The 18806-nt window shown below is 43.6% G+C and overlaps 1 protein-coding gene across 2 annotated transcripts in view; it reads right to left on the bottom strand.

The window, feature by feature from the left end:
- Positions 1–3919: 3919 nt before the first annotated feature.
- Positions 3920–18806, bottom strand: part of NAPG (NSF attachment protein gamma) — a 975476-nt gene continuing 960589 nt past the window's right edge. For both annotated transcript variants that reach the window (XM_044067357.1, XM_044067358.1), the window contains exon 12: positions 3920–6295. In XM_044067357.1, coding sequence (XP_043923292.1) covers positions 6158–6295 — 138 coding nt within the window. In that variant the 3' untranslated portion in view covers positions 3920–6157. The remainder of the gene's footprint in view (positions 6296–18806) is intronic.

The raw sequence follows: 18806 nt of genomic DNA, 5'->3' as shown, positions 1-18806 counted from the left end.
ACGTATCATATGCAAGGATAGTGGGTCTGTCTCCTGTGTGGATCCTGCAGAAGGACACTTAATTTCTAGCCTCTGGCTCTCTTACCATCTCACACTGCTCCACCAGCAAACTATTAACACATAATGGACTCCCTGTGAATTCCCTGCAAATCACTCTGCACAGCTGTATATTTACTGAACTGAGGTACGCCTGAAGCTTCTCCATTCTTCAAATGCAGCTGTCTAGGTTGCAATCTTGGCAGTTCTTTGAAATGTAAACTTTCATTTTTTTATTTACTTGTTTAGATAAGTGAAATGAGCCACATGGGTTCATTTTCTGCCACAAACTTGTATAAATTACATGAGATAATGATTTGGACCCCACAGAGTACTTCCAGCAGCTTCTGAATGAAGAAAACCTCACAAAAATTTTCTACCTCATATTGAGCCTAATACAAAATGAACAAAGACTCGACCTAAAAGAAGAACAGCACTAAGGAATATAAAGTCAGGGAAAGCAGCAGGCTCAGATGAAGTCACGGAATACAAATAGGTTCATAGGCTCATAGTTAGGTACTAGGCTAGCTGCCCTTGTGGGTCATTTTAAGCCTAAATAATTTTCCTTAAAGTTGTGAAACTCAGTACCCACTCTGTCTGTGAAGTAAACACTTTAACCATTATGCCAACCCCCAAACTTAATCAAGATGTTGAGCGAGTTATGTGAGAAATGCCACTAGAGGGTACTTGTAGTGGTATGGAGTGAAAGGCATACCCCAGATGACCGGAGAATTAACATTCTAGTGTCAGTATACAAGAATAAATGGGACATTCACATCAGTAAGCAGTACAGTGGTATAAAACTCCTTTCGCACTGCATGAAAGTGCTGGATAGGGTGACTGATAAAACATATATGCAGAGCAATAAAAAGTAAGATAGGAGATGTGCAGTTTGGATTCAGATCAGGATGTTGCAAAACTGATGGATGAAGTAAGACAGACAGCGAAAAAGAAACAAGAAAAGAGTAAATAGCCTTTGCTGGACTTTGAAAAAGCATAAGACAAGGTCCCAAAAAATCAGATTTGGGCAGTCCTGTGATAGGCTGAAGTCCCAGAAACACTGGCATGATTAGTGCAAGCTATGTACAAGGACCCAATGACACAAGCACAAACAATCTTCAGACTGAAAGAAAGGTACCCGGTGGGAGCAGGTGTGTATCGGGGATCAGTTCTGAACTCACTGCTGTCTATACCCGTGATGGACTACATTAGCAAACAGGTTGGAGGGGACAGATCAGCAAAGCAGCTACATGCAGACAATGTGGCAATACAAGCAGACTGAACAGGAGCTTCAACAAATACTAGGGGAATGGAATGCAAAACTGAAGGCACATAGGATAAAACAGAGTATACACAGGACAGTTGTCATGACAGCAGATGGAGAAAATCAGAAGCTGAAAACAGACAAAAGGCAAAACAATGGAACAGGTTAACAGCTTCAAGTATCTGGAAGGGGAAGTTGAGGAGAAGGAAAGTCTGAATGGGGGGTCAAATTTAGAATTAGTGGTGCTGCAGTCAACTGGCAGAGAGTGTTGGGATAGTTTGTGACAGAAAAATGCCAAAGAAGCTTATGAAATTAAGAGGCATAAAACAGTGGTGCGACTGGTATTTCTATACGATACAAAAACTTGGGCAGTGAAGGCAGAGCATTAGAGGAAGCTAGAGGTGATGACAGAAAGTGCCTGAGATGGGCGGTAGAATGCACATTGTAGGACAGAAGAAGAAATTATGGCATCGGAGCAGAAGCCAAAGTAGCTCCAATTTTAGAGAAAATCAAAGAGAAGAGATTATGGTGGTTTGGACACACGTACAGGAAAAGCAGAAGATGATTTGATGAAGAAAATTTAAGAGAGACAGGAAGAAGGCAAGAGGAAACAAGCACATCCAGACAAGTGAAGGATGGACTGCATGAGAGAAGACCTGTAACAGTCAGTCATTCAAGACTGTTGAAAAAGGCATGAGAATGGAATTTAATTGAGAGATGTGGTGACAGCTGATCTCATGCAGAAAAACAGGAAAAAGGGGGTTGATGATGATGAATAATTTGCACCACACTCCCTGTGACCCAGATGTTTAATGTTTGTCAAGTGGCATGGGCACTGGAAGCACTAAACTATGGAGGATGGCAGTGAGCGACCAGTGTTAGCTCTCCCATACTGTGGGGAAAGGAAGGAGGTGGCTCTGGCTCACCATTTTGGTGACACCCACACAGCAGTACTAAGTGCATTGAAGAGAATAAGCCTGTTGTACAAACGCTGCCAAGTCCAGAAGCACATCCCAGGAAGTCCTGTGCAGTAACATCTATGGCAGAACTCAAAGTAGCTGCTGTGGGGCTAACCCTTGGGGGGGGGTTGGAATGATCTACTCGACTTGCTATCTGATCTGGTCCCTATCACCTGACTCTTCTCTCTAACTGAGGGCTGTGACTAGTAAGTCTCTCCTTTGGAATGAAGAGGCCTAACGTCTCAGTGTAAGGAGGGGGACAATGGGTTCAGCCCTTGTGCTGAATGTAGTACCATTATGAGCCCACAAGCAGGGAGTGAATGAATTGGAGGACTCTTATCCTGCTTTGAAATGGCCCTGGATGACTTGTGATGGCTGCAAAGCACTCCGCACTAGCCCAGTATCCGTCCCTCAGTAAAAGGAATGACTTTGTCCAATTGGGTGCAGATAGAGAAGCCACTGGGTTAAGGTAAAAAGAACAACAATTTGCTCAATAAAATCAGCGGCATTATAATACAGCTGGACAGAAGGTTCACACACCAGATTTTTAAAGTACAAACTTAAAGGTGTTGTGTTCAACAGAATCAAATAAAAATAAAACTGCATTACTTTGAGAAGTACATCAGCACCATTATGAAACCATATGTATGGAATGCGTGTTGCCGGAGTTTAAGAAATAATGTGCAGGAAGTTGTACAAACTGTCAACTGGAAATGCTATTCATTTTTGTGGGCTGTACAACACTACAAAGCTGAATGAAATTTTCTACAGCAGTGCTTGACAACCACATTGTTGCAGAAGAATTTTCCTCTTGCTGGACCCAAGCTTGCTGCAGCACCAATCATTTGGGTTTACAGGTTCACCAACAACTAATTCCAAATACAATGGGTGTGAACATGGTCTAGTAGACTATAATGTCTAAATGTAATCTTTATCAGAAATTCGTCTCCGACAGGTCGATATTTTCAGATTTATGTAAACCTTTATACACAGTTTTGTACCATTTATACACTTACTGGGTTACTATATACATTAATTTCCAACAATGCTTAACCTGTAATACAGTTCTTCTTAATCCGCACTAGCTGTTGGAGTGCACACGCAGTATCTTTGTTCCTTAGATAGTGGCTTGGTTTATGCTTTTACATTTTTAAGGCTTCACTAAGAGAAACTTGGTATAATGCATTTGACTATTTTCTTCCATGGGCTCTAAAAAGGGGAGCATATAATGCATTTTTTTTCCTTTTTGCATAGCTTTGCTGCCTCTGCATTCCCACATGCCCAAAATGCCATCTGACTGCTAAAAACCACAAAGCTCAGGAATGTACACGAGCACTGGACTGATACCCAAATATATAATTCTTGTTGCAGTGATTCTTAGGACAAGCATCAAGCAATGCTCTACTACTGTTAAAATGCTGATTATAGTCTTCACAACTTGCAGTGGCCCTTTGCTACTAGAATAATGACACTAATGTTACTTATTCCATAAATACTCTGCAAACAGCCAGTAAAAATACAGAATTATACAATGCCTGCTGTATCCTAACAATACAAAAGCACTGGGCTTGAAAAGTACAATGCACTGACTTTCAGCAGGATTTCTTACTAAAGCCATTTTTTTTTATAAAGACAATACAGAAAGTATGCACACTTCAAATTAAATGAGCTGATACTTTTATTTTCCAAATATTCAAAACTGACTAAATGAAGCCAATGCTCAAATAAGAAAAATATGTAGGTTACAGAGGTGCATGCCCTACTTACAGTTAATTTATTAAGGAAGAGGGGGTAATATCGTACACTTAAATACCTCAGAAACTGCACAGATTATACATTTATAGACATATATTAGCTTATATTTATATTTTACAACATAAAGCTCATTTTGCTTTACTTTTCCAACCTGGAGTAGAAAATATGACAACAGCTTGATTAAATGTACACTGAAAATGAACAGCCTGAAGCCTCAAAAAAGTAGGGTTTCTTTTTGTTTTTTTGCATTCAGGTTATATAAAGGAGAGAAACCACTGTATACTCTGCCCTCTTTACATATAAATCAAGCAGCTTCAACACAACCTTTCAGTTTAACCCAGCATAAAATAAATAAATATTATTTATGTAAAAATATGCATTAAAATAAATCTAGGGAACCCCTTAAAGAAAATGTGTTCAGTAGGTCATCTCTTTAATATGTATGCATGCTAGTAAAACACACTCACCTTTGCCTATTATACCAAATAAACACTCTGGTGTTAAGCAAATGCAAAATCTCCTACAGCTGTAAGATGCTTCTGATCTACACTCTGTAAGAAGCAAATCTTCATGTCTTCATATATATATTCCAGACTAGAAGGCCTATTCCCAACCTTGACTCCCCAAAACACATCCTGTCTAAGCCCACTAGAAAGCAACCAGCCTATCCCAACAAGCAACAGCATAAGGCAGAGAACAACTCTGTCACTATTCAATAACAGCATAAATTATCTCGGGAAAACGAAAAGGATTGTCAATTCATCTATAGGCATGTCTTTGGATGTGGACGGAAATGCAAGAACCCAGCAAAAACTCAATAAGACTCAGGAGGACATGCAGAATTCAGACAGCACCCCAGCTGGAAAAGAAATGATAAATGAAGCAATGCAGGGTAACAATGTGCTGTCCTTATTCCCCACACTACATTTGTTTGACTTGAACTTTGCTCACAGACAACATGCAGATGCACTTCTGTTTTTGGAGACTACACATCAGCAACTTTAAGCAAGCCTGTAGTTTTGAGCTGACAAAGTGGGGTGGCAAAATTAATTCAATCTGTGTGAAGCTTTAATTTGTCTGACGGTGCCGAAATATAACTTCTTTGATCTGTACTGTTTTGCTGCAATGATCTGATATTTAAAAACCTCACAGTAAAGACAGTAAAGGCTCATGAAACTGAACATAACATTAAAAAGTGGCATGTACTTTAAAATCAAAACACTGCCTTTATGTACTATGCCTCTTACTCCAGTGCATTCATTTAATATAATAAATTATGATATGTCAAGAAGAAGATATGATATGTAAAGCAAACATTATGCTTTCGTTTTACAAACTATAAAACATAAAATACACAGCTGGCAAAGCTAGATTTCTGGTGCTGCCACAAAAAATGCTCCCTTTCTTAGCAGTGTCACTTCCACAAAAAAAGTACATATTTAAATGACCACTTCTGTCTGTTAGGTCACTGAAAAAAGCAAACATTAAGATGTCCACAGTCTACTCTTCATAGTTCTTTCTAATTAGTGGCAACGATGAACCCTGACATATTCAGTGATGACAAGGACTCATTTATCCCACATACAAGTGTAACAGTGACTCTGAAAGAGCTTTGCCACAGAGATTATCAAATAACAGTACATAAAATACAATCACCTGTACATTCTAATCCAACACATCACATTTTCCTGCACTAGCTGCTGAAAGTACCTCTGCTTTTAATGCTCTGAAGCACTGTTCTTGCAGAATGATTGGATAAAACAGATTTCAGTGATGAAAAAAACAAGCATTCTTAATAAATCTGTCAGAAATAATGTGTGTACCAGTTGGCAGTATACTTCTGATTGCATCTCCGGGCAGTCTGCATTTAGTGTTTTGCTTTTCTTCACTAAAACACACCAAAAGATGATGTGCCGATTACATACAAAGCAAATTAACAAAATGACATCCGTGGGGCATTCCAAACAGGTTAGCATGATCATACAACCTGAAAATATCAAGCTGATCAGGGAAGTCAATCTGAGTTTCACATAAATGAGTACTTTAAACATACAAAGAGATGGGTGCCCTTTTGAAACTGTCAAGGTTCAAGTGAAATGAGTTTAGCAAGTAATTCCTGCACTACTGGCAGGCAAATCTGTCCTTAGCACAAGCCACCAGAATATTCATCATCTTCTTCAGCATGGGAGCCGCTTACTGTTGAACCTTCTACTTTTTCCTGTGGTGATTTCTTCTTAATCCCCCCTCCTGGGACACTTAAACTCAGAGCAAGCTTAGCATACTGTGAGGGAGAAAAAAAAAAAGAAAAAAAAGGAAATAACTCATCAAGTGATCAGGACTGCATTGTTTTACAATCTTATCAGTAGTATTCTTGTATTCTTAAAGCTATCCACAACATCCATCAGTTTAGGAATGGATGGAGACCACCAAACAAGAGTGACTAAACCACATGATCTAAATCCTAAAGTTATAGCAATATCCTTCCCCAAAAACGGAAATTAGTTATACAAAAACTATTCAGGACGGAATACACTTTGATATATAAACTGAAAATACACACAAAGAAATACTAACTAGTCTTCCATTAAAAAAAAAAAACACATATACGTTGCCTAAAAAGTACAGATATGGGCAATGTCTTCCTTCGCTCCAGTGCAGTAACATTCTATAGACCTGACATGTTACTATAAATATTAGTAAAATAATCTCCTTCCAAAAAAAAAAAATTGATCTACAAAACTGCATTTTCTCCTCCTAATATTGACTGGGATCAAAATATGTGCTCATCCTCAGATTATAGAGATCACACCTTCCTACCACTGGAAAACAGACATTTGCAATGTCACAGAAACCTGCTTCCAGAAGTGACAGCCCTCCTTCCTCCTTATGTGGCTTCCCTGTCTACCGCTCATTTTGGCAAGCAATGTAGACACAGTAGTAATGCCTGGTGTGGCACATTTGTCTTTCTCTGAAATACCATCAACTCTAAGACTAATGATCAGGAAAATGACCTCCAACTCCTTCATATCCTAAAATGTTATCAGTGACACCTGCAAATCATAAAACATATCTTAATAATCTAGAGACCCCATTCATTAACTCAAACTCCAACTTTCTACAGGACTAACTACACCTTCATAAATTGGCACAACTACAGACATGTGCAATGCTTCCTTCTCCTCTAGGTTTTCAGATACTGGCAAAGGCGTTTGCCTCCCCCGTACTGCCCCTTTTTAGGCAATATCAAAACAACAAAATTTCCAACATAAAAAACACTCGAGACAAACTCGAGGTTATACTGCGTAATGCTACGAGCCTAAACAGGAAACTGAAGTCCCTGGAAGCCCTCCTCACCTTGGAAGATGCTGACATCTGTGCGGTCATGAAGACATGGCTCAAGGCTGCAGACAGCGTCTCAGCTGTGCAAGGCTACAATGCCTTCCACATGTTCAGACCCCAAAACAAGTGTGAAAGAACCAAAGGTGGAGGTGTATCCATCTTCATTAAAGCCAAATACACCCCGGGACTAGTTAAACAGTATGACTCTCTTGAGCTACTGCAGGTCCAACTAACTATAGGTAAAGCACACTACCACATCATTGCTAGCTACAGGTCCCCCACCAAGAACCAAGAGAAGCACATCACCTACCTGGACTTCTACTGCCAAACACTTTGGCCGTGGGTGATTTCAACCATCCTTCCAACAACTGGGTGACATACATGTGCACAAACAAGCTCGCCCTGAGGTTCCTGGACTTTGTCAATACAAATGCCCTGGAATAAGAAGTTATGTACCTACCATAACGTTCCATGTTAGTTGTCTTCTTCTCACTTTCTTTCTTGCTGGTTGGGTTCGGAGCCGATCCTCGGCTCCGACTCGGCCATTTTCTACAGCTCAAGAGCTACTTACTGGCTCGAGGCCTCCCTATATCCCACAATGCCTGGCGCTAGACCCCAATTGGTAAAGACTCAGCCAGTGACAAGACCCATAGGAGGACTCTTCTCGGTCCATCTAGGCTAGGGGGATGGAGGGTGGGACGCAAGAAAGAAGGCGAGAAGAAGACAACTAACATGGAACGTTATGGTAGGTACATAACTTCTTAATGTTAAGTTGCCTCTCTTGCCTTCATTCTTTCAGGTTGGTTCCGCGTCCCTAGCACCTTAGCCCTGGGTGGCTCATCGGAACAGACTCTTCAGCACAGTGGAACCAAAATCATCTCTGCTCCTAGAGGCCAGATCCAATTTATAATGTGAAATGAAGGCATGAGGGGTGGCCCATGTGGCCGCTGCACAAATGGCTTCCATAGGTAGTTTTGATTGAAAAGCTACCGATGAAGCTAAAGCCCTAGTAGAGTAGCCTTTAGGTTTAGCAGAGAGTTCTTTATTCCTCAACTGATGAACAAGGGTAATAACAGAAGACAACCACCTGGATAAGGTTACTTTAGACATTGGTCGACTCTGCTTACCCTCCGCATAGGACAGGAAGAGTTTGTCTGATTTCCTTATTTGCTCAGTCCTATGCAAATAGAAACATAATTGCCAGTCCAACTGGTGTAACTTGTGTTCAGCTTTGTTAGAATAATTTGGAAAAAAGACTGGCAGATCGATGGACTGATTCAAATTATTTTCGGAGGGGACCTTAGGAAGGAACGAAGGATTAGTCCGGAGTGAAACTCTATCCTTATGGAAAACTAGGTACGGGGGATGAACACAAAGGGCTTGAAGTTCAGAAACTCTCCTCGCTGAAGTAATGGCCATCAAAAAGAGGGTTTTCCAAGTAAGCAATTTCAAGGAACAGGAAGCTGCCGGTTCAAAGGGAGGCAGTATCAAGGAAGCTAGTATCAAATTTAAGTCCCACGGAGGCAGGGGATCTCTCACTGGAGGCCTGAGCAAAATTGTTCCTTTCAGAAAGGCTTTGCAAAGCTTATGGGACATGATGCTGGTTTCTGACAGGCACATATGGAAATTAGAGATAGCCGCTAGTTGAACCCTAATGCTGGCTGAAGAGGAGCCTGCTTGAAAAAGTTCTGCTAAAAAGTCCAGACCGTTATGGACAGGGGCCGTGAAAGGATCTATATTTCTAGCCTCTGCCCAGAAAGAGGAGCGTTTCCACTTACTAGCATAAGTCTTCCTGATTGTAGGTTTGTGCGAAGAAAGGATAATCTCACGCACTGAATTGGAAATACTGGGAAGCCTGGCTAAGGTTGGAAGTGGAGCAACCAAGCAGTGAGCTTGAGAGACTGAAGAGATTGATGCAGCCTGCCCGACTGATGGATCAGGAGGTCCGGAACTGGGTCCAGATTCCAAGGCTGCTCTAGAAGGTGACGATGCAGGAACGGGAACCAGATTTGTCGAGACCAGTAAGGGGCAATGAGGATCATCTTGCAACCCAGCACAGTAGCTTTCTGAGTTAGTTTGGGAATTAGTGGAAAGGGTGGAAATGCATACAGAAGTCCCTGGAGCCAATCGTGAACTACAGCGTCTCTGGGGGAGTGTCCGGAAAGAGGGAAGAGAGTGAAGAAACTGTCGCACTTGCTGTTGAGAGGAGTTGCGAAAAGGTCGCAGCAAGGCTGACCCCATTTGCGGAAGATATTGTCCGCTACTGTCCGGCTGAGAGACCACTCGTGAGGCATGAGAATAGCTCTGCTTAGCCTGTCCGCTATGACGTTGGACTTCCCAGGGATGTGCTTTGCTGTCAGAAACCGTTGAGAGGAGATCGCCCACTGCCATAGTCTGAGTGCTTCTCGACATAAGGGATATGACTTGGTTCCGCCCTGCTCGTTGATGTACCACACTACAGACATATTGTCTGTCTGAATTGCAATGGTCCCCATGGGTAGAGAGTTCTGAAGAGCTTGCAATGCTAAAAGCACCGCCCTCATCTCCAAGACGTTTATGTGCAAGTGGTACTCGTGGGGTTGCCAGGTGCCCTGGACAGTCCTGCCATGAAAATGCCCCCCCACCCGATCAGGGAGGCATCCATGGTCACCGTGGCAACTGGAGGAGGAAGGACAAATGGTCTGCCCTGGGGTACTGTTGGAGAGACTATCCACCAAGCCAAGTGGTCTTTGCATGACTGTGTAATTATCTTGTGAGACAAAGGAAATTTTTGAAGGGACCACTGGGTGAAAAGCATCCACTGGAGAATCCTCATGTGAAAGTGAGCCAGGGGAACTAATATGACCGCTGCTGCCATGAGGCCCAAGGTTTTTAGGATGAATTTGGCCTGAATCTTTCTGCATCCTAATAATACCTGAATATGTTGGCAAATGTCTGCCACTCTGTCTACTGGAAGTCTTGCAGACAGATCTTTCGTATTTAATCTTGCGCATATAAAGGTTAAAGACTGACAAGGTGACAATGCAGACTTTTCGAAATTTGTTGAGATACCTAGGTTGGAGCATATTTGGATGTTATAATCCCTGGCACTCAGCAACTGATGTCTGGTGGTAGCAGTAAGGAGCCAGTCATCTAGATACGGAAACACCTGGAATCCTTGCCATCTCAGGGTTGCAGTAACCACTGCCATGCATTTGGTGAACACCCTGGGGGCTGTGGTGAGACCAAAGGGCAGGGCTCTGAACTGGTAATGGCGGGCTCCCAGCCGGAAGCGGAGAAACCTTCTGGAATGCCTGTCCATTTTGATGTGGTAGTACGCCTCCTGAAGATCTATGGAGCACATCCAATTGTCCTGACCCAAAAAGGGTAGAAAGGACTGAAGCGTGACCATACGGAACTTCGTTCTTTGAACAGACTTGTTTAGTCTGCTGAGATTCAAAATGGGTCTCCAGTCCCCTGTCTTTTTTGGTACCAAAAAGAACTTTGAGTAAATTCCGAATCCTTGCTGTTCTGCTGGGACTTGTTGGATGGCCTGTTTTTTTAGCAGTCTTGAAATTTCTTGTACTGCCTGTTCCCTTAGATTGAGTGGAACATCTGGGATGGGGTTGTTTGATTTTAAGGGGGTGTGGACAAATGGGATTTTGTAACCTCCGGATATGATAGACTGTACCCATCTGTCTCGAGTGATGAGACGCCAGGCTTCTGGGTACAGAGACAACCTTCCCCCGACTGCCCACGAAGGCAGACAGCCGGGCAGCCCCTCAGGGGTGCTGGAAGGGCTCGTCAGAGAAAGAGTCTCTGCTGCCCTGATTCTGCGGACCCCCTCTGCCCCGCGGGCGGCGTCTATTGTTCTCTCGTCTGCCTCTGGAGGGAAACTCACCACGTGTGTCAGGCATGGCTCCTTAGGGTTTCCAGAACCACATCTTTCCACTCTTCTGACCCTTAGGGTATGGTCTAGAGGGAGTGGAAAAACGGACTCCCACGGCAGAGAGAGTCTTGCCTTCCTGCTCACACCTGGTAAGGGTATCTTTCACCTGAAGTCCAAACAGAGCCGAACCATCAAAAGGAGTGTTGGTGAAGGACACCTTGAAGGGATCAGCGAAGTTACATAACCCCATCCAGGCATGTCTTCTCAAAGCCACGCCTGTGCCTGCGGCCCTACTCGCCCCATCAGCCGCATATGATATGAGCCGGATGGAGGAGTTGACGACAAAATTAAGAGTCGCCAGCTGGGAGTTTATCTTGTCTTGAGTCCCTGCAGCTGATGGATCTTGCAGAGTATCTCACAGCTCCTTGAGGAGATCCCTCTGAAGACGGGTGAAGTGGCACAAATAATTCAGCGACCACATGGAGAAGGTCGCTGAGGAGAACATCCGCTTCCCGCATCTATCCATTGTCCTAGACTCTTTATTAGAAGTGTCAGCCAACTCCTTTTTCGTGGTAGCTGCTACCACCATGCCATCAACGGGGACACCCTTTGTCAAAAACTGTTTATCTTGAGGGGCCGTAATAAACTTAGTGGGCCTGCGGGGGGTTGGTTCCAGTGTGTCCGAAGCTGACCACGCCTTCCGAGCCACTACTTCCATCAATGGATCGAAGGGCGGAGACACCCAGGAGGTGGAGGGGAGAGAACCAAACGCATCCAAGTATACCAACTCGTCCTCAGAAGGGTTAAGGGCAGACCAGTTCCCCCCTCTGCTTAAGGATCTCGAGGATGTCTGAGAAAGAGACATCTTCAGAGGGGGATCTTGGGGACCCTTCCGAATCCCCCAAGTCAGTATCTGACGTGACAGACTATGGGGAGTCAACATGTTTCCTCTTACATTTCCTCTTTAGAGGGGGCTACTCCGAAATCTCAGGGGAGGCCTTGGAAGAGGAAGATACACCCATTGGGGTGACCTGGAGAATTTGATCCCCTCGCTTGGGGTCTGGAGGAGGGGCAGAGACCGAAGCAGGCACCGTGGGGGGAGGAGCTGAAGGGGCTGATCTAGGTGCAGACTCAGAAGTCAGCATGCTCCTCATGACCTCGAATGCGCCCCTGTCCACAGAGAAAAGGGCCCCCGCTCCGAAGAGAGAGGAATCCTCTCCGGCACCGAAAGGGACAGCTCCGAGGCCGATGTAGGAGCCGAGCTTACCTGCACCGAGGCTCCGAGAGGGAGAACGGGGTCGGACAAGGGTCCAATGCCACTCGCCCCCTCGGAGCAGACGAGGGAGTCTCGGCGCCCAGATTCCTCCAAGGAAGGAACCATTGGAGATATCGGAGCCGACGAAGGAGCCGAAAGGGGAAGCATCAGTGCCGTTTCCAGGATTCGAGCCCCAACAAACTCTGGCTCCGAACTGACAGGAGGAGTCAGAGGAGGAACTACTTCAGAAACAGGAACAGCCACAGCCTGATGAGGAGGGCTAGTTAACATTTTGGCCAGGGCCTGCGATTTGAGGAGTCTACTAACCACTCTCTCCAAGTCATGATCAGATAGCCTCGAGGACCGAGAAGAGTGGGACCGATGACTCCGTTCAGACTGTAGCAAAGGCGATCCCGGAGCCGAGCGAATCGACTCCAGGGATGGCGACCTGGATCGCTTACGGCTCCCTGACGGCTCCGACACCAAGGTCGGAGCAGAGAGAGATTTAGATACTTCGGTTCCGGCCAGAACCGAAATTGAAGCAGATGCTCCACCTGGCGACGGCTCCGTAATGGGAGCCGATGGCTTGGTGGGCTTAAAGGTTTTCGCTGGCTGAGACTTCGCTGGAGACCCCTCGGGTTTTAGTAACCCCCTGAGAATCAGTTTATTCCTACGCTCCTGCAGGACTCTTAGACTAAAGGCATGACATACCGAGCAAGAGTCCTGCAGGTGTAGGGCATCTAAACAATAAACACAAGAAGTGTGACCGTCTGTCAGAGACATTTTCTGACAGCACGAGTCACACTTCTTGAACCCTGATACCTTGGTATCCTTTGACATGTTAAGGAAAAAAGGAATACCGATGGATGAACGTTAGACTAGTGCGAAAAAAGAACACACACACTCACACACACTAGTCCCACGCCTTCACACAAAAAATTAAAGGTAACAATACTAACAAAACTAAGAGACAATTATCTTAGACTACAAAGGCTAAACACTACTTCCTACTGGAACAATTTAAAGGGAAGGGGATAGCCTCTAATTTAAACTGCCTACTTAGGGAGAAAGGAGGGGGAGGGGAGAAACTCTCTAAGTAAAAACGAGTTTCCTAAGGGTCAGGAAACAGGAAAAACTAAGACTAATCTACAGTACTACTTTAATTAAACAAGAAACTTGAAAAATATACACTAAAAGTTTGACTACTAATATTACAAAAAGATGAACACGACCTGAGCCAGTAAAGTGCAACCTCGTAGCTGAAGCGGCAAACGAGATCTGGGGGTCTAGTGCCAGGCATTGTGGGATATAGGGAGGCCTCGAGCCAGTAAGTAGCTCTCGATCTTTAGAAAATGGCCGAGTCGGAGCCGAGGATCGGCTCTGAACCCAAACAGCAAGAATGAAGGCGAGAGAGACAACTTATCAGCTAGTCTGCATCCCCACAAGAGACTCAAATGGCCTAGACTTGGTACTAACCAACATGGGGGGGGGGCACATTATCCCCTTGCGTTGCCCTCCCTGGTAAGGTCAGACCATAAATCTGTCTTGTTTGAAGTAACAGTCAGACCTGACACCCCCACAGGAGCAAAAAAACTGAAAAATGTCTCCAAAGCAAACTACAGCCTACTAAGCAATGATATAAAAAGTTTCATACCCCCTGCTAACACAGCAAACAATGACTCCTATGCACAAGAGTACATAAATGCCCTGTATAACCACCTAAACAACTAGATTCAGCTGCACCTGACTGGATCAAAACCAGGTCCTCCTGAAAAAAAAACAGACTACCCTGGTGGACCTCAAGTATAAATAGGTTATATAACAAAAGGAAGAAATTGATGTCCAACAAGAGGGAAGTTACTCAGCTGAAAAAGTACATCTTCCACAGCTTGAATAAGCAAATCAAACATCTTGCAAAGTCCTCTAAAGCTAGTAAAGATAAATTAGCATCCCTAGCCAAGGATAATCATAAGGCATTCTTTAGCTATGTCCGAAATCTAAAAGGGAATTCCCAACTATGTGCCGAACTTATAGGGGATGGTACCTCTCATACTAAACCTGCGAAAATTGCCAATCTGGTCGCTGACAGATTTGGAGCAAACTTCACCCCCCTGACCCACCGGCCATACCCCATAGTATGCGTGACACCAGTCCTCTACCTAGTAACTCCAAAGAAAAAGGTCATATCCCCCCCTCTCCAAGGCCAAAAACACTGTATCTATGGGACTAGATAACATCCAAGGCTGCTTACTGAACAATCTAAAACAAGACCTAGTGGAACCACTTGGCACAATCTTTAGCATTAGCCTAAGCACTGGCTTTGTTCCAGCACAGTGGAGAACAGCAACAGTAATCCCCTTGCACAAAGGGGAGCCATCAACTGACCTTGGGAACTAAACGCTGGTTAGGCTTATGGGTCTAATCTGCAAGGTCATGGAAAGACTCATCATAGACCTTATCAACAAGGACATAGGTGACCTTCAAACTCTTGACCTGACCCACTTTGGCTTTGTTAAGGGTACATCATGCTTACAGAAACTGGTGGACTTCTTTGAGAATGTCACCAAAGCCCTGGATGAAGGCAAAACAGTACATACTGCCTTATCTTGACTTAGCCAAGTCTTCTGACACAATCCCTCACTTGGGCATAGTTGAGAAACTCTTCCAGCTGCGATTAACCTATGTGCGACTAGATGGATAGCCAAATAGCACACCGGCAGAACACAAACTGTCAAAGTTGGGGATTTCACCTCTACCAGTAGGCCAGTTAGCAGCAGCATACCTCAAGGATCTGTGCTGGGCCGACTACTGTTTGGAATCTATTTCTCGGAAGTACAGGTGAAAGTAGATGGTGAAAGTAAACGGTTTGTGGCTTACCAAGTTTGCTGATGGTTGCAAACTGGGTGCAATTATTAATCCCCAAATGATGTTAACATATTACAAAAGGGGCTAATACAGACAAATGACTAGTACCAAAGCAATGAATTACAAATAAATGCAAAATAAAGTGCATTATTTTCCTGTCTGACAAAGTGGAAGTCCCTGAAAATTGCAATATTGAGAGCACACTCCTAAGCTCAAATCCAGTAGTGCGAGATTTGGGACCACAGGTTGACAGCAATCTAAACTTCGATTCCCATGTATCCACTGTAGTAATGAAAGCCTTCTATGCTGCAAATCTCATAAGTAAGGGCATTGCATCTAAGGATATTATAACTCCTCTGTACTCGACCCTCATCAAACCACTAATACACAGTACAATGCTCCATTTTGCATCTACCTCATCAGACACCTGCAGCAGATGGAGAGACCAAAGAGGTTTGTCACCAAGAAAATTCATGGCCTCCAAAACATAATCCACATGGAAAGCCCTATCACTGCACTCTGTATCCTAGAAGCTGCTGAGAGGTGAATTGTGCCCTGCCTACAGAGCAGTCTCTGACCCTGGCCTAATGGAAATGCTATACATCTGCAAATCAAATGGGACAAGAGTAACTTGCTCCAGGCATCTCAACCTAGCCTGTGACATTAACAGAACATGCTGGAGAGACAGATACATCTCCCAGAGTCTAAAAGCAGAGATCCTCAATAAACCTATTCAAGCACAACCTACACAATTGGATGGGTGACCATACATTCACCCTATGGGTGGCACCTATGTTCCTCATGGACAGGGCAGTCAGTGCTGATCACAGACTCACTCTGTGAATAACAACCATCTAACCAAAGTCATTTAGGGAACACAGGTATAACATGGCTAGGCTTGTAAACACCCTAGGGCCAATTAGCCTAGTAACCTCCTAAGCACCTATGACTTTGTCATTGCAAACTCCCTCAATCAAAGAGCACCCTTCTCCACTACGGATGCCAACATACTCTATCTTGTCAACAAAAATGCAGACCTTGTCTACTTCTCACCCACTGTCGTACCCTCACTTATCAGATCACCACATTGTGTTATTCCCATTACAGCTTAACAATCTACCCAATTGTCTTGAGAGCCTACTCCAAGACCAATCTCCTGGCACCCCCAACCCCTCAATGACACTATAGTGAATAACAATGCATATACCCAGAGTATATAATATCAGCTGCTGCACAGAAGCTCACACTCTCGTCACAAACACAATACTTAGTTTCAAAACAAACCTCTCTAGAACTGTACTATTAAACTCTACTGTAAAAGGGAAAAAACTCATGAACCTGAAGAATAGAACAAAACTCAACCCTCTGATGGACCACATAGTTAGGTTTATCCTCTTCAACAATAATCACCCCTTCCCCACATTTTTTTCTTAAAACTCTTGCAGTCGTGGACAGACACTATGGTATCATGCACTGACTATGTAAGTACATTCTTCCCTCATTCTCAGTAGTTCACTCCATGACACTCAAACCTCCACATGCCAATCAAGACAATACAGTTGTGTAAGTAAACTTATCATAACAGTAAAGGTCTGAATGATTACTGCTGCAGTAGCCTTAGCTATACGGGTTCTACCTTACATAGGAGATAACAGCCAGTCAGCTTCCAAAGCTTCAGGGCACCTTCCACACATGGAGTCAGCTACAGCTGAGCTGACAAAGACAAGTTCAGGAGCCAAGACCTTCAGATCTTTCATGCCAACAGCGAAAGAGAGGCTGAGCCCTGAAAGGACAATGTTAGGAAAAACTAGAAAATAAATATGCATACCCTGGAATAAACAACATGCAAAAAAACTCAAAAAACAAAAAACAAAAAAAAAACAAAAAGGGGGTGGAGAGAAGGAGCTGCTACTACAGCAATAATCAAACATCTACTGTTATGGTAAGTTTACTTTCACAAGTGTACTATGTTCATCATAATGATCACTGCTGCAGTAGCCTTAGCTCTATGTGCAAATCATCCTATCTTCCTACATCTGGGAGGTGGAAGGAGAAGAGTACAGGAACCATGGAGAATAGTAAACCTGATGTCGACCTAGAGAAGGAATCAAGCTTACAGTGCTTTATAAAAGTATGTACAGGTGACAAAGCTATAGCTTCTAGAATACGTTTGGAATCCAACCCTTTATAAAAAGCCATATATGAAGCTAAGGACCTGGTAGAGTAATCCTTGACCCTGTCCAGAATAGTTTTGTTGTGGTGAGTATAATAAAAGGTAATAACAGGCTTAAACAACCATCTGGAAATATTCTGTTTTGATGCAGTTTGTCCCTTCTTACTTTCACAAGAAATGAACAATTGCTCTTAACAAAACCTTGCCTCTGCGGAAAATAAGACAGGGTTGACTCATCACAATAACTTGCAACTTTTACTTTTCTTGCAGAGGGGAGAATAAGTAAAACTATTTTCCATCTTAAGACCTCAAGTCAGTCAGGTTAGCTGGTCCAAATGGAAAAAGTATTACCTTCTCTAACACAAAATTAAGATCCCAAGGAGGGGCCAACAGTTTCCTGGAGGTCTCTTATACAAAACCCCTTTCAAAAACATTTAGACATGAAAATGCATTGAAAGACAAGGCTTCATGGGCAGACATCCTGAAATGGCTGATAATGAATCTTGACAGAGGAGTAAGAAAGGCCATAGGATAGTATCTCACACAAACACTAAAAACGTAGAACAACCAGCCCTGAATGGGTGCTGGTTATGTTGTTGTCACCAACTACAAAACCTTTTCCATTTTCTAATATATGATTTTCTAGCAGCAGACTTTCTTATCTACATTATCTGCTGCACGTCTCAGTAAACAGGTGCCTAAAAGGAATTAAGACCCCATTGTCCAGGCATTCAACTGAAGCTACTGGGGTCAGGTGCATCAAATATCCCTGGTCTTGTGTGAGTAGAGCCAGTCTGTGAGGAAACTTGTGGTAATAGCCTCTGGCCACTTTTTAAAAGAAGACAGAACCATGGCTGCCTATGCCATTAGGGAGTCAACACAATGACCTCTTAGAATTCAATCTAAATCTTGAAAAGTACCCTGGATATTAGTAAAAAGGGTGGAAAAGTATACACAAACATTCCTGTCCATGGAAAATTAAAGGCATTTGCCTTCCAGGCCTTCTTGCATGGAGTCCTAGAGCAGAATCTTGTGAACTGATTTCTCACTGAAGAGACAGCTAGGTCTACTTGAGAACTTTCAACAGATGGCTCAAATCTTGAAAGAGCTCCTTCCATTCTTGAGGGTCTGCCCTTGTCCTGCTCAGCTTGTCAGCCACACAATTTTGCTCTGCCGGAATGTCGGATGCTTGTAGAGTAAGACTATGCTGTGAAGCTACATCCCAAGCTAATATGGTTAGACTGTAAGGGTACATCCTGGTTCCCCCTTGCTTGTTGATGTACCATATTACT

Source organism: Protopterus annectens, chromosome 3.part1 (genome assembly GCF_019279795.1).
Source record: "Protopterus annectens isolate FY-2018-M chromosome 3.part1, PAN1.0, whole genome shotgun sequence".
Classification (NCBI taxonomy): Eukaryota; Metazoa; Chordata; order Ceratodontiformes; family Protopteridae; genus Protopterus; species Protopterus annectens.
This window is presented reverse-complemented; position numbering and strand designations above follow the sequence as displayed.